The following is a 15,499-nucleotide window of genomic DNA, read 5'->3' on the forward strand; positions in this document are numbered from 1 at the left end:
CCCCTCAGTCACTCCCTCCGCTTATTATGTCTTCAAAGTCCTCTCCTCGTCTAAGAATGGAAACAAGCCCCTTAAGGTGAACACGGAGATGCCCGTGACCTCCCCCGTCTGTGCGTCACCAGCCTTTCCTCCGCTGGCTCCTCCCAGCAGCTACTGGAGCCCAACAAAGGTAATCTCTTAATGGCTGGGATTGTCTGTGGTTGACAGGTGGCAGAGTTTCCGCCCGCATCAAGAGTACGCTTAGCGTCGTAGCCGAAGAGACAGGAGGGAGAAGAAGAAGAAGAAGAAGAAAAAAAAAAACACAAACGAGATGAGAGAGCACCACAATATCCTCAATCCTTATTACCAGAGCGTCGTTGTATAGAAAAGCCTGTAACGCACCTCAACCAGCACGAATGTGCAGGGAGGAGCTGTAACGTAAAAAGGTTCCATGTTACATATAAATCCACAAAAACAAATTATTTCGTAACCCACAGCAGGCAGTCAAGACTGAGTCAGACAGAGGAGAGGATGAGGATCTGACTATTAATCAAAGTTATACCGGGAAACATTGTGGGCTTAATCCTGTCTCGCACATCCCAATCAGCCCCCGACTGACGTATAGGACCTATACTGTGCTCGCAGGGAAAATACTCAAGACGTGTAGTGACTCACCGGCAAACAGACACGAAGCCATTTAAACCCGTTTGGCCAGTGTGCCTCGGAGAAGAGAGGAGGCCTTGTCAAGCACGAAGGCAATAAGATGCATGGCACCACACAGTGAAAGAAAGAGGAGGACCAAGACATGAAAATGGAGGTGATAATGTGATTTCTTTTTCAGAAATGAATGTCATCGATGCCTCACAATTCATCCTTAGAGAAACAAATTCTCACACACACACACAATCATAACAGGCTGAAGACACAATGTTGGACGTCACCTGTACCGTCAGACAAGACAACGGGACGATAGACGTTGCTGCTCTCTCTAATAAAAGCTCCTCCATAAATGGAAACGGATGATTCGGGGGTGGTAAAATAAAAAACTAAATCAACTGCTAAACTAATCAAATCGACACAGGATTCTCCTTTTGATTGGTCGATAGGAGTTTAATGTACTTTGTGTGGCGAGCTCCTGAAAACAACGGTGTTAATCCATTCGGGTGTGAGGGATGCGGTTTGAAATTAAGTCCAATAATCAGATGGCTGTCAATGGCGGCCAAAGGTCCGGTGTGATATGACAATCCATAAACTACAGAGAGTGGGGGTCATTAAAAAGGGGACGTAAGGGAAATGCTGGCAACTTAACCACCACTTCCAGACGGAAGTGAACTTGCTCTAAATGCTCTAAAATACCGGAGGAGATCTAAGAGCAACATTGCAGGAAATGTAAAATCCTGCAGTATTTACCGTGATGCTTTGCAAAGCCTCTTTTACCTTGTAGGTCGTCGCAGATCACAGCATCTAATTTCACAACAGTGGGTGGCTTCCTGCCATGCCTCCCCCCCCCCCCCCCAACTCCTTAAAACAGTTGCTCTAAAAATCACAAAGTGAAACCAGTCCCCTGACTCAAAAAAAGCTGATATGGAGCACCTCCAGCAAACATGACACAAAATATACTGTTGGCAAAGGCAATAACCAAGTCGCCAGGCCTGAACAGCTGTCACAAAGGCTGTGTATATGCAAATATCTTGGCACAAGGTTTAAAAAAAATAAATAAATAAAAAAGTAACTGCACAACTCCCGAGAAAGAAAAGTAAGTTAAGCGGGACTACGTACATCTATCAGCCACTGATCAGTTAACAGCACCACCAGTTTCTCAGACAGCCGCTGAAGGCAGCGCTCTGGGCAAACCGCTGTGAGACGACATAAAAAAAACAAAAACAATGTTGGAAGGAGCATCTTGAGGTGCCATCTTTCTTCTTCTTTTTTTTAACCTCTTACAGGCATGACTTTCAGCTGCTATTGGAGCAGTTCTCATGATCTTCTATGGCCGCAAAAAAAAAGAAGAAAAAAAAGAGGAAATGGTTTGTATTGCTATTATGTGGGTGCTGCTGCGATTGCGGTCTCCAATTTATATTGTCATTAATAACACAGTCGATTTAACATAAATTAATACGACACTCAAGCGTGGCAATATTAAACTACTCGTCCAAGAAAGTGTTTTGAATCTATAGTACAGTCACTTCCTTTTGTTCCTCTTTTTTTTTTTTTTTTTTTTTTTTTTTGTAGATGCAATGGCTAGCATGACACCAGACTTTACATTATTGCAGTAAAGAGGCGGTGACTATAAACATGACTGGGATGGGTGACGAGGACAAAAACAAAACAAAAAAAGCAATTTAAAATGGTTGGTTTACATTTCAATCCATTTTTTTCCCCCAATCTTCATAGACTTCAAAACCAATAACAAAATAGCAGTACTTGAAACCACGGATATCATGACTTCTGTCTTTTTCTTACACCCCTGCCAAGACGGCCACATTCACATCTTTTGCTGATCAACATCTTGTAATGTTTTCAAAATGTCAACATTACCCATTACGAAAGTCTACATGAAGTAATGCTAAAACCAAAGCAGCTTACCTGCAACAAACTTATAAAACTACAACACTGTCAGCTTCTGTCCGTGTGCTGTAAAAGTGCAACAAACTTCTATTGTACCAATCAAGGCCATAAACATTGACGCCATTTGGTCAAATTTCAAATTTTTGCACCGTTTGCTTCATCGGTTTAGTCAGACAAGCCAAAAACACTTTACAAGACACGGTCGCCCTCCTGCAAAAGTAAAAAGCTCTAACTACTGTGTGCGGATGAAGAAAAAAAAAAAAAAAAAAAAAAGGGTTCATTTATTATCTGGTGGGACATTGTGCGGCGAGCTGTATTTAGCAGCACTCCACCTCAAGGAGACACTTGAAGCCACCTCCCCTCCTTGACTTCCTTCAGTGAGCACCCTCAGATGGCCGACTCAAGCACCCTGGAGAAAGCTGCCGTTTCGGCTTCTGTACTGTTTACTACTCGGAGCGGCAGGGAACTCGGTGGCACGGGCCGCCAGCCCCCCCCCCCCCCCTCCCCCCCCCAGCCCTTTCCCCCTACCCCTCCCCCTCCCCATTGAGCTAGCAGCTATTTCGTAGTCAATGACAGTATCAATGGTGCACACCCGTGGCAGCACCCGTGACTGACAGCGGTGTGCCTGGGGCGTCACGGGAGCCATCATTTGGTACCACGGATGAAGTCTCAAACAGGAGAACACAAGCCAATGCAGTTGGTCATTAAAATATTCATGTACGCTGAATATCCAACGGGTTGAAAGGTCCTGTGTAAGTCTAATGTTACATACAACAATAGCTTTCTATTTGCTCAGTCACCCAACTGAGAAACTGCTGAGTATCATGTTTTGAATCGAAAAGGGCTGTGTGCAGTTTTGGCCGATAAAAAAAAAAAAATTAAAATAAATAAACGTGTAGAATTTTTTTTTTTTTTACAGAACTGTTACCAGCCTACCAACAAATATCAACACAACGGCAGACGCAACACGTTTTACCGCCGCATCAGCTATAATGTTTTATACATTATTCAGTCACACCCTTATATATGGGGTTTCTTATCCTTATCTGATATATGGCGACATTCAGCTTATAAGCGTGCGTCTGGCGCTGTAAAATCGTAGCACACGCAGAAATATTCAAATCCTGCAAATCTTATGTTTAGTTGCTTGTTATAGCTACATTACCGTTAATTAGTGCTTCGGGAGATGAAGTAACAACAAGATCTCTGTATCAGGTTGACATATGAAGTGTTGCACTGAACATCAGTTCTAGCTTTGTTGATGCATTAACCATGAAGGGGTCAGAAAAGAAAAAAATATATATAATTGTGGTATCTAACCTTGCACATACTTCAGATTTGAGCTTTTATTGCTGAAGGCGGTGAATGTTTTTCAGCTCAACCGAGACGTATATTTTCAGGAACAATGTCCAGATTGCTCAGGATAACCCACAGACCTCACAGGCAACAGTTTTTCATCGGGACAACTGAACTGAAATAAATGGCTCTAATAAAAACTCCCCAGAAATGTCTATAAATTATGCCATATTCACTAAATGTCAAATACCAACAGCAATAAACCAGAAGGATTATTAAAGTGATGAAGGGGGGGGGGGTGGGGAACTGTGTAACCTCAAAGCCACAAAAGGCTTTGAGTGACTCTCACTGCGAATGCGATTAGGATTTTTTTTGCTTCGGGATCAAAGCACCCACACAACCACAAAGACGCTCTTTAAAAGCCAGAGGGGTGATACCACTACGATTCACTGCAACACGACTCTAAACAAACACACGACTCCCTTTGTTGGTTTTCGCGATCATCTAGTGCTTTCAGTGAGGCCGTCGTTATTTTTGGTGCGACGTGGGAGGAGTGAAACTGCTGTAATTTCAGCGGCGAGATAGACGATGGCCGAAACCCTCTAGTATCTGACGGGAAGGCCGGAACATTATCTAGGTATTCTGGTGTAAGGTTTCTCAAACGTTGCGCGCAACAAATCGAGAGGAAAAGAAGGCTTGTAGGCTTTCAGAATTGGAGCTCAAGGCATCCACAATAAAGCTTAATAACATAGGACATTTTGTTGTTGCTGTCGTTTTGGCTCACGGGGAGCTTTCTCCCATAAAAAGCAACAGTGCGGACAACAAAGGAACTTCTGCTGGAACTCTCCGATTTTACTCCTCTCAGCTTCCCCTCTACAACCTCTCTCTCTCTCTCTGTAGCTTCTCTCCAGCCAGTAAGCAGCGAGGCCCTCGACTAGCATACCAGTGGAGAAATTCCCAGATAAGTAATACTGCTAGCCTTGGGGCTTCAGGCATCAGCGCTCTGGCCACTCCTCGTGGGCTACGTCACTGGCTCAGAGGCGCACAGCCACTTCCACAAAAGGAATTCCTTCTTACCGCCTGCATGTAAGTCTGAGTGTGTGTGTGTGTGTGTGTGTGTGTGTGTGTGTGTGTGTGTGTGTGTGTGAGCTAGGTCAACTCAGCCACAGAGCACTGAGATGGACATGTAAAAATACATCACAACAGACCTGCAAAAGAGGGATTGAATGATGATTGGGAAAACTGTAAAGAGGAGAGCGTGATGATGGATTTGGGAAGGTGGTCTGTAAATGTGTGTGTGTGTGTGTGTGTGTGTGTGTTTACGCCTGAGACAAAGAGCTCACAGCTCCCGTGCTATTGGCAGGGTTCAGGAGGCCAGAGGGTACAAGGGGGAGGGTTGAAGCGCTGGGGGGCGACCAGCTGGGTCCCTCCACTAGATGAGCTCTGTTGGGAGCTGTAACCAGACATAAAACACACACACACACACACACACACACACTTCAGTGCTCTAACTGTTGCTGCGCCTGCTACCGAGGACGACCATATATGGCCCTGGGATTCCCATGGAAAAAGAAGACCAGGAGTGTAGAAGAGGGGAAAAAAGAAAAGAAAAGAAAAGAAAAAAAAAAAATACCGGCAAGATTGTAACTGTATGTTTCACTTGGGCTTTCGCTCGGCAGCCAAAACAATAGCTCCACTTGAGAGCCAAGTTTGTGTCCATGTGAAGGGTCCAAAGGCGAGAGGGGGCACCCGAGGGGGGGAGGAGCGAGGGGAGGGAGGTCAGATAGCCACAGAGAGATGCAACCTCTGTTGATATTTCCATATAATAGAACCCTTATGTGGAGGCTTCTATACAGAGGGCAGCGGACAGCTCAGTCAGCACTCGCTGACAGTCAGTCAACTAAAGAGGCATTGAGCATGGGCGACGGTACAAACCCCCCCCCCCCCCTCCTCCTCCTCCTCCACCCACCCCCACCACCCCTCCGGTGATCTGGCACTATGTCACCCATCGCACCAACAAGCTCCAAACCCAAGAGGTTAATGGAGAGAGTGGATGCCTCGTGGGCATTTTACCAATTTATAACCAGTGCCAGCATGAATATGGATCATCACCAGAGTAACACGAGAAATGCAAAATGGTTCTTACACTGTCACGCAAGGAAAAAGACCAATTCCACCAATTCCAGGTGGATCAAAATAAGATCAGTACAATATGATCTAAACAGAAACTATAATATTTCCCCATGTGAACAAGCTTAATAGAACTGCAGGTGTCTGCATGGCGAGTTTTAGTTATTTTTCCTTCAGCCAAGACAAAACTATCGTCCATAGCGAGACTTTCACTCCAGGTTGAGTCTGAAATAGCAAGCTGGTAATATACAGATACCGTGAAGACCCCAGTCCTCTCTACATGACAAACAAAAGAATCAATTCAGCTCCCCGTGCCACATGTAAAAAAATAAATAAAACAACAACAACATGGGAAGGAGGCATACTTATTTGCCCAGCTTTAGAGAAGCTAGTTGTACAGATAGTGCAGATAGTTGTACGAATACGTGTGTACATGCGTCTCCGTTAGGCCGGTGTCAGTGATCGAGGGAGTGGAAGGAGCAGGCTCACGAGCCTCGAAGAGGAAATGAGAAAAATAAACAGCCACTTCCTGTTCCTCTCTGGCCTGAAATCTCCAACACCCAGATCCCTCCAACCATCCCCACCTCGGTAAGGACGGATGGGCAATAATACCCCCTTCTTCCCCGCGTTCTGGGCCCAAAAAAAAACACACGGAAGAAAAGGGCATCCATTTTTACTGTCCGTCAACCACACCGAATAAAGACAGATTGATCATTAGAAACATTCATGATTAACATCTAACATTAGCTTCTCGATTAGATCTTAATATTTTAATTTTTTTTACAGAACATGAATCCATAAAAGACGCAGGGTCTTGATATTGAGAATCATACCATAACTGTGTTTTACACACACGTTAATTAATTTTCTATACAGCCGCTTGAGTGGTTTTGGTTCATTAATTATTCATTTTACAGTCTATTAACGTCACAGCTTGATTGGACGCAGTGACCTCACATTCATGCTCTATAAAACATGGAATAAAATTCAGTTGGAGGACACAGTAATAACATTTTGTAATGTCATTAGCTCGCGTTTTGCAATCAGCAAACGGAAGCGGTCCATTCTCTGCGGAGTTCTTTATATTAATGTTATGCCATTTTAATGAATGATCAGTTTTACATTTGTTGAAAATAGTCCAAATGGCAACAAGCATGAAATATTTGAGACTATCTTGGAATTTCACAACATGGAAAAAAAAACAACTACACAAAACAACATCAGCATGCAAGCGCACACGGAGGGCGTACTTGCGTAAATCCATTTGTATCACAAGCCCAAGTACTTAGACAGACGAAGTCCGGGCCCATTTACTGACAGCGGCATTTATCTGCAGGAAGAGTATCATCTGCATGCGCTTACCCACAGGAACACTAATGGGGTAGCATCACAGCAAACATCAGGTTCATTCAATCTCATGGCCGCTCGTGGATCAGCACTAACAAAAATCAATGTCAATCAAGCATGAAAGGAGGAGCGTTACACTAATGTGGTCCCCCAAGATGGGTTTTTCAAAAGAACTAGTAAACTTGCCTGGAAAAACTAAAATGCATAATGCTGAATTTACGTGTTTTTTGTTTTTTTTTTGGTTGCCGGGCAGGTTCTGTGACAGGTGCAAGCGGAATGAACAATAACGTTGTGTTACTGTTAAACCAGAAGAACATGAAGTCAGGTTATGTGTAACGGGCTCGTCGCCGTTCTTCACTCGGGTTCCTCATTTCGTCAGCTGGAGATGCAGCCATTTTGAGAATAAATGGAAAGAGTGCAACCTCACCCTTCCACGCAGACAACAAATGGACACGCGTTGCCTGCTTTAATTGTACTCCCTGCTCTGTAAGACAATGAGGAATTCACCGTCTCTGGGTCCAGGTGTTTTCAGTTGAAAAACAGCTCATAAAAAAACAACAATAACAACAAAAAAAAAACAAAAACACGCTCAGCGTGAGGCGTGCGACTGCCGCCAAGCAAACAACAGCGGGACAGCTTCGAGAAGACCTGGCTTAGGTAGAAGACGGGCACTGTGTGCCACAGGGTGGAAAAAAACAAACAAAAAAAAAAAAAACCACAAGCTGAAGTCATCCCACAAACATTTCACAGCAGCTCAATACTATGCACAGCTTGAAAAAGTGTGTGGAGGGGGGGGGGGGGTGGGGGGGGGCAGACAGACAGAAAAGCAGGCGGCGGTCGTTAATCTGTTGAAGCACCTGACGACGTCCTTTACCGGTCCGTCTCAACACGCCGTTTATCATCAGCCTCTCGTGACATTCGACGGTGCAGTGAGAGACGCCATCTAATGTACGGGTTGATACGGACCCGTCAAAGACGGACACGCTGACATCATCAAAACACAGCGGGGAAAAGGCGCTGGTTTGAAATAGCAGCCTTTGGTTTCAGATCAGCTTCTCATTTTGCTAAATTCTTATACTGCAGTACTGCCAGGTTTCAGGAATGCACTAATTACATCTGGCCACGAACTAAAGTGTGACATGAAAAAATGTTCCGACACGAAACGCACTTCTGGGCAAGGTCACGTCCGTGTCAGCAGCCCGGCTGTCTAGTCAGCACTGCTCAAATACATACATTTATATACGTGGCAGCAGGTTTGCTCTACTGAGGAATTCTGGTTACGACCCCGGGTGAACCAGTTCCAACCTGCAGCGATGCTCATCCGAAATACTTCAGAAACCCTCGGCGTTGCAGATCCGCTGGATGTTTCTCGTATTTTCCCCCCTTTCGGTAACGCGGCAGCGTTCGTGCAGGAAGTCGGGGTGCACGCGATCCATCCAGACCGTTTCTCTGAAGGCCAAACACTTTCAAGTAAACCCAATTAGATCAAACGAAACGTACAGTCTTCCCCACTGAATCGAAATATATATTTATTCTGACATAATGATGCAAAAATTTAACTCGACACCCCGTGCGAGGAAACAACATCGACGTGTCACAATCGGCAGATGACCTGGCGTGTTGCGAAGCGTTGGCGCGCAAACGCCACAAGGACTTCCTGCAGTTGATTATGGGGTTGGTGGAGAGGCTGAATGAAACAGTGAGTGAGGCCAGCTTGACAAGGAGAGACCTGCCAATTATGCACAGGTAAAATACACATGTTCCAGGGCCTCCCATTCTTAAAATGAAGGCTCTCGGTCATCAGGCAGGCGAAAGATAAGCGCTGCAAGTGATCCACTCCAGGCTGGAACGCATTTGATGGCAGATGCTTCGTAGGAAGTTAAATGGAGGGTGTCATGGTTGTTTCATATTAGCGCATGTATGGTGCAACTGTCGCGATTAATAACTAAAGCACTACACAGCCGTCGGTACTCGGGAGCCACTGTATTCCTTCTCCAACGGTCTGTTTGACTCAATACAGAGGTTACAGTTCACTTCTGCAACGCCTGCTTTGCTTCATGTCGTTAATAACTTCATGATGCAATCATTTTTTTCCCCCTTTACTCTACTCTCTTTTAGGCCTCTACAGCTGCGACGCTGTCTGAACTGATAATTCGTCAGATTTATGCATGACAACAACCAGAGGCTAAATGAGGATACATTAGAACAAAATGAAAACGTGATCAGTCTTTTGTGCGCACAGCACAAAGCTGAACTACGTGACTCACTGTAGGTTTTCCTCCGACAGGTTTTGAGATCAGGTTTGGAAACATTTAACAAAGATGCGTCGCCAACGATCATATGGAAACACAACACTGTAAGCAGTAATTAAGTCCAAATATCAGACAACAAAACACGACAACAGCTGGTCGCAGTCGAGGAGGACTGGCAGGTGACTGTTCGAGCCAGACAAAAGAACAATAAAATCAAGACTGTCTAGATTCTAACCCATGAATTATTAAGTTACATCTCAATGTATTCAGCAATGTGTTAGAAATGCATGAGTGACTAGCTAGTTGCTCCTGTAAGATGGCCTTAAAACATAACAAAGAGACTGACAGCCATTCGTGCAACCTTTTGCAAGAAAAGTGATCTGAAGGCGGACTAGTTCTAAAACGGGCCAATGTCCTGGATGGGCAGTAACTGCTGAACACAGAGACTCTGTAACAGCCTAAATACTGGAGCATGTTACCGTAAAAACCCAGCAAACTATTCCTATTTCATTTAGTCAACATTTTAAAATGCAATTACCTTCATCATATTTACTCGAAGGCTATCATCCTGTCAATAAGTCATTGGCTAGAAATTGGGTCAACAAAAAACCCCAAAAAATAGGCACATCAAAGCCCCCAACAGGTGCAACGGGTGAGCTCATAAGCTCAAAATAGAAATATCTAAAAAAAAATATCTGTCATTTATAGTACACAACTGCCTAATGAAAAAAAAATTTTTTTTTTTAAAAACTAAATTAAATGCTTCCAACTCAAGTGTATTTTTTTTACCTTTATGTTCAAGAATAAATTCATATAAAATAATCAGTCATGCTCTACAACAAATGTGCCATCAGAAAAGTTTCCATTTCAGGAAAAGAACATCCATCTTCCCCCTAAAGTCACCTGAAAACAGACGATTTCAGCGACATTTGAAAGGCGTGTATGTCCGTGCATACCAGAAAGCAGTATGTTTAAAATGCTTCACATATTGTACAAAGCTTAAAAAGACCTCCGAACTAAATCTGCATGCTAAACAGTTTTGCTTTGTCATCCGGGCTCATTTTCCGGAGGCTTTTAGGCCACATGCTGTACACCCCTTTACAAACCCCACAAGCTGCTGAAAAACTAAAAACAGCACGGCGCGTTACGTCTCATCCTCAAAATATGTAATCCTAGGTAGTCTTTATCTAACACTCATCAGATCCGAGAGCTGTTATGCAGGTAGATCACCGAGCTGGAGCCCCGACAGATTTTTGTGGATTAAGCCTTTTTCTTGGTAAAACGCTCACCTGCATCTCTATCGTGTAGGCTGGCAGAGCAGGTGAGAGCAAACGGGGAAGATCTATAATGCAATGTGACGCACACATGTTTTGCTTGTCTGAGCCAAAGGGGGCCTTCTCCACATGAGATGGCGGAACTTTCTCCCCCAGGCAGACAGTCAGGGAGGCTTGGGGTCTGCAAGGGGATGCCATGCCGCCTTTATCAGGAGGACACGGGGACATGTCAAAGGCATGTTTTGCTCCTCTCGCCGGCCGACTGCAAACCTCGGGCACAGCTGAGAATCGCCGAGGTTGGGGCTGGAGCGAGATCCACAGCAATTATGTAATGTGTTAATATGACTGATGCTGGTCTGGATGAAAAGAAACACACACGCAGCCACCTCATCATCTTCCACCACATGCTCTGCAATTGTTCCATTACAGATTCATGAGGTTGATTCTCATTTTCGAACTGTTGAGCACTGCCAAAGACTCTCTGTTCAGTCTGTTATGCAACTCCCACTCTGTCCATGCAAATCCACCAACACAAGTGACTAGGAACCTTACAGTCGTTGTCATGGAGACAGTGCAAGATAATGTTCGTAGACTCGAGGGCCATAATGAGGGTGTGTAATGTCAACAGAGCGCAGGCATTGTAATGCCCAGCTCTGACATGTTAAGCTGAGCTGAGTCCTGTAACCTCGGTCCTGGGGGATCAGCGAAGGCCACGAGCGCTTAAGCAAAAAAAAAAAAAAAAAAAGTTCAGGTGTCGGTCAGTGTGGAGATTTTCCTCTGAGGAGGCTACAAGCCCTGGTTACCTCCACTCTAATTGCCTTGATGGAGCTCAGTGGGCAACAGTCAGCTGGGGCTTGGCATCTTATAGGGGAAAGGCAAGCCAGAGAGAGAGAGAAAGAGAGGGAATGACTGGAGGGGAGGGGTTTAGGTGACAGCTGAGGAATGTCTTCCCTGCTCTCCCTTTGCTATGGTTTCCAGCGACCATCATGTGAGGAATGCTCGGCTAGAGCGACAGGACTCGGTATGTTACCCTCCCGAGATGAGTTTAGCTCTGGTATGGATCTGGAATCTCCACTTGTCCACTGGACCCCTCATTCACTTGTACATCCCCTCCACCATCCACCTGCCTCTGTGTTTGTGTAAACCAGTCTCAATCACATAAAAGAAAAAAAAAAAAGGAAATAAAATACAAAATGAAACGCAACACATGAACTTGTTTACTGCTCCTTCAGCAACAACTCATTTTTGAAAGTGACAGAGGGGTCGCAGCACAGAGACACAACCTCAGGCCTAAATGTGAGATTATACCAAAGGCCGCACTACAAAGCGGAGCTACAGACACTGAGTCATACCCAAACTTAGTATCATCTCCTGAAACACAGTGAGGACAACTTGTGGCAGTGGTATTTATAAACCTGCACCGGTCACCAGCCCCGGGAGTGATATTGCTGCACCCAGTGAGAAGCGAGTCCTCATGTAACAACATGGCACACTTCACAACAAAGGCAGAGGGGTCAGTCACTCACCGGGATAGTTATCCTTTGGAATTTTTGTCTGAAATCAATAAGAAAAGCATGACAAAGACATTCAGGGAAAAACAACAGGTGCCCATCTACTCCTCACGCCATCTAAGAAAACTATCATCAGCATGACCTGGGATTAGCTCTTCAAATACAAATCCCTGTATCACTCTTGCTCAACTCCTTTGTAAGACCCCCAAAACCCAGGGATCACATGCTGGCCAGTATATCTCTCTCTCACACACACACACACACACACACACACACACACACACACACACACCAGCAGCTTCTCGTCTCCAGAGATGGTTAGGTCTGGAGAGCAGCACTGCAAATTCTTTCCTCACTCTAGCTCATCCCTGGACATCAGCCCAAAAAAAGGCAACGTTTCCACCCAATGAGTTTGCACGGTGAAGGGGGGGGGGAGATGCTAATTCCACATTTAATTATAGCAGACAATGAGCACAGAGAAAGGTTGATTTAGTAACAACACTAATAAAAATCCCAGAGAAAATACCCATGCAAAAAAGACAATGACCTACCCCAGAAAACTCAACTTTTAAATCGGTGTACTGGCGCAAGTCTTGGGACAACAAAACAAAAAACAACCATGCAGCAAGGTGATGCACATAGCAGCAATCACGCTTACTTAAGACCAGACATGTGGACGTGAGTAATGAGGTGACATCATGGGAGATCTGTGCTTGCATAAAACATTTAATGTGAATTCTTCTGTTAATCCTTAGATTATTCAAACACTATTGGAGCAAGCAGAAGGAGAAACAATCCTTGCTGATGGGATAAGAGAAACGGCAAATGCTTTTTTCACACTGGGGGGGAAAAAAAAAAAAAAAAAAAATCAATGCACAAATCCACCACGAATAATAATAATAATAAAAAAAAAGGTTTCTGTGCTTGATGCAGCTGACAGATAAGTGTTAATATAATTTGAGCTGTAACAAACATGGCCAGAAATAAGAAAAAAGAAAAAAAAAAAACACACAACACTTGTGAATCGAGACATTTAATAGTTTGAAATAGCTTCATCCACTGGGCACCAACCTTGACGACGACAACAACGAGGTGCCATTTTCAGTTGTTTTGGCTGTGGAAGTGCACACAGCGGAGGAGCTAGTAAACGGAGCTTAGCGGGGCAAGATAGCTCACATCCCGGCCAAAAATGGCAGAGCATCAACCACACGTGTGCTTCTGGATGAACACACGACGAGGTCACTAAAAGTCAAATTTGGAGACCTCGAAGTTAGCGCTGACGTCTTTTTTTTTTTTTTTACATGTCAGCTAATGAATGAATTACCCTTAGCTAACCCCCCCCCCTCCTCCTCCTCCTCCTCCTCCTCCTACTCCCCCCCCCCCCCCAAAAAAAAAAAAAAAAAAAAACACAGCTAGCGACAGTTATCCTAGCACGCTAACGTAGCGTTAGCATACATTTCGCTTAGGCTGCAATCGTTAACTACTTTTTAAAAAATATATATATATAAATCACAAGTTTGATTAATATTAATAACTCCCTGACGTCAGTGTAAATATTACCACCAAGTGGCATCCAGCTGACGCCTTGCGACGGTGACGAATGACGTTTACGAAACTAAACGCTTAGCCTAGCTTCCTTCTCCAGAGAGTAGCCCAAGTCGAGCTGGAAAGCGTTTATCAACAAAAACATCTCTCTTTTTTAATTTATTTATTTATGTTTTAATCCTGAAGTCATTTTTATTTTTTTTAATATTTTTGTTCCCGGACAGCGACTCAAATCGGTGACAACATTTACGCGAAACTCCCAAACTCACGATCACAGCACCGCAAATGACCAACAATAATAATAATAATAATACAAATAAATTAAAAAACAAACGTTTGGATGTAAATTTACAAACTTAAATTAAAAAAAAAAAAATTAAAAAAAGTGACCCAACGTTTTCTATTTGAAATGCAACAAAAAAAAGCAGCAATTAGACCGCACCGCCGACACCGGGGGGAGAGACTTCACCGAAGGCGAGAAAACGAGCACAAATGTCGGTCGTCGTCTCCCCGGAAAGTGAAGCGGTTCAACTTTTTTTTTATGGGGGTGTTGGGGGGGGTCGCTTCTCGGTAGTTGTCGCCTTGCCGACTCGATAACGGAGCCCGCCGGGTTCATCATCCCCTCAACTCTCGCGTCGGGGAGGAGGAGGAGGAGGAGGAGGAAGGGGGAGAAGAGAAACAAAAAAAAAAAAAAGAAAAAGAAAAAGGGACGAGTGTTTGCTCGGGGGAAGGTAAACAACGGGATGAGAATGGCTTCCATTTGACAGGTGCTCCGGGGAGAGAGGGGGGGGGGGCGAAGCGGTTTGTTCAGCAGCGAGCCGATATATATGTGTAAATATATATTTTATTTTGGGTGGTGCTGGTGGTGTTTTTTGTCTAAATGGGTGCCGGTGTCGGTGTCGACTGACGTTTTTAAAAACAGCCATTAAAAAAACGCACAAACCTGGTGGAGGGCGGTGAGACCGTCTACGTTGGCGTAGTTGATGTCGGCGCCCCGGTCGAGCATTCGGAGCACCTCCTCGGTATCGCCGCTCGAGCAGGCGGCCAGAAACACGGCGCCATCGTCGAACTTCACCTTCGTCTTCTTCTTCTTCAGAACCGGAGGCTCCTGGTCCGTTTCCGAGCCCAGCCATCGCTTTAACTGCTCGTTCCTCTTCTGCTTGGCGTCCGCCATCTTCATCCCCCTCCTTGTCTCGGGCTTCTTATCGTTCTCCGAGAGAGGATATACTTTATAGTGCCACTATCCCACAGCGCACTGGGGCGTGGGAAGGGAGGGCTGGAGAGGAGGGAGCGGGGAGGAGGAGAGGAGGAGGAGGAGGAGAGGAGAGGAGGAGGAGGAGGGAGCGGGAGGATTGGTTTCCATAATCTCGCGAGAGTTTGGCGTTCAGGAGCTGCAGTATAACGTCATCATCAACAGATTATGAGGGGAGAGTGAGCAGGGTAATCCCTTATAGACTGTGTACACCAAATAAAACAAGAGCACTTGGAAATATTACATAACACGCGGGCTCACAAGCATTTTCTGGGAAAGCCACTGTTGCATATTGTAGCTGGGAGCTGTTTTCTGAAAACTATAGTTTAGGTTAGGTTAGGTCGT

General features: G+C 44.8%; 1 protein-coding gene across 8 annotated transcripts in view; it reads right to left on the reverse strand.

The window, feature by feature from the left end:
* The window catches only part of ppp1r12a (protein phosphatase 1, regulatory subunit 12A), a 49,376-nt gene extending 34,206 nt beyond the window's left edge, over positions 1–15,170 (reverse strand). For all 8 annotated transcript variants that reach the window (XM_069164727.1, XM_069164723.1, XM_069164720.1 and 5 more), the window contains exon 1: positions 14,846–15,170. In XM_069164727.1, coding sequence (XP_069020828.1) covers positions 14,846–15,082 — 237 coding nt within the window. In that variant the 5' untranslated portion in view covers positions 15,083–15,170. The remainder of the gene's footprint in view (positions 1–14,845) is intronic.
* Positions 15,171–15,499: the final 329 nt, after the last annotated feature.

Source organism: Embiotoca jacksoni, unplaced genomic scaffold (assembly GCF_022577435.1).
Source record: "Embiotoca jacksoni isolate LCO1_2020_lvr unplaced genomic scaffold, fEmbJac1.0.p SCAF_32, whole genome shotgun sequence".
NCBI lineage: Eukaryota > Metazoa > Chordata > Actinopteri > Embiotocidae > Embiotoca > Embiotoca jacksoni.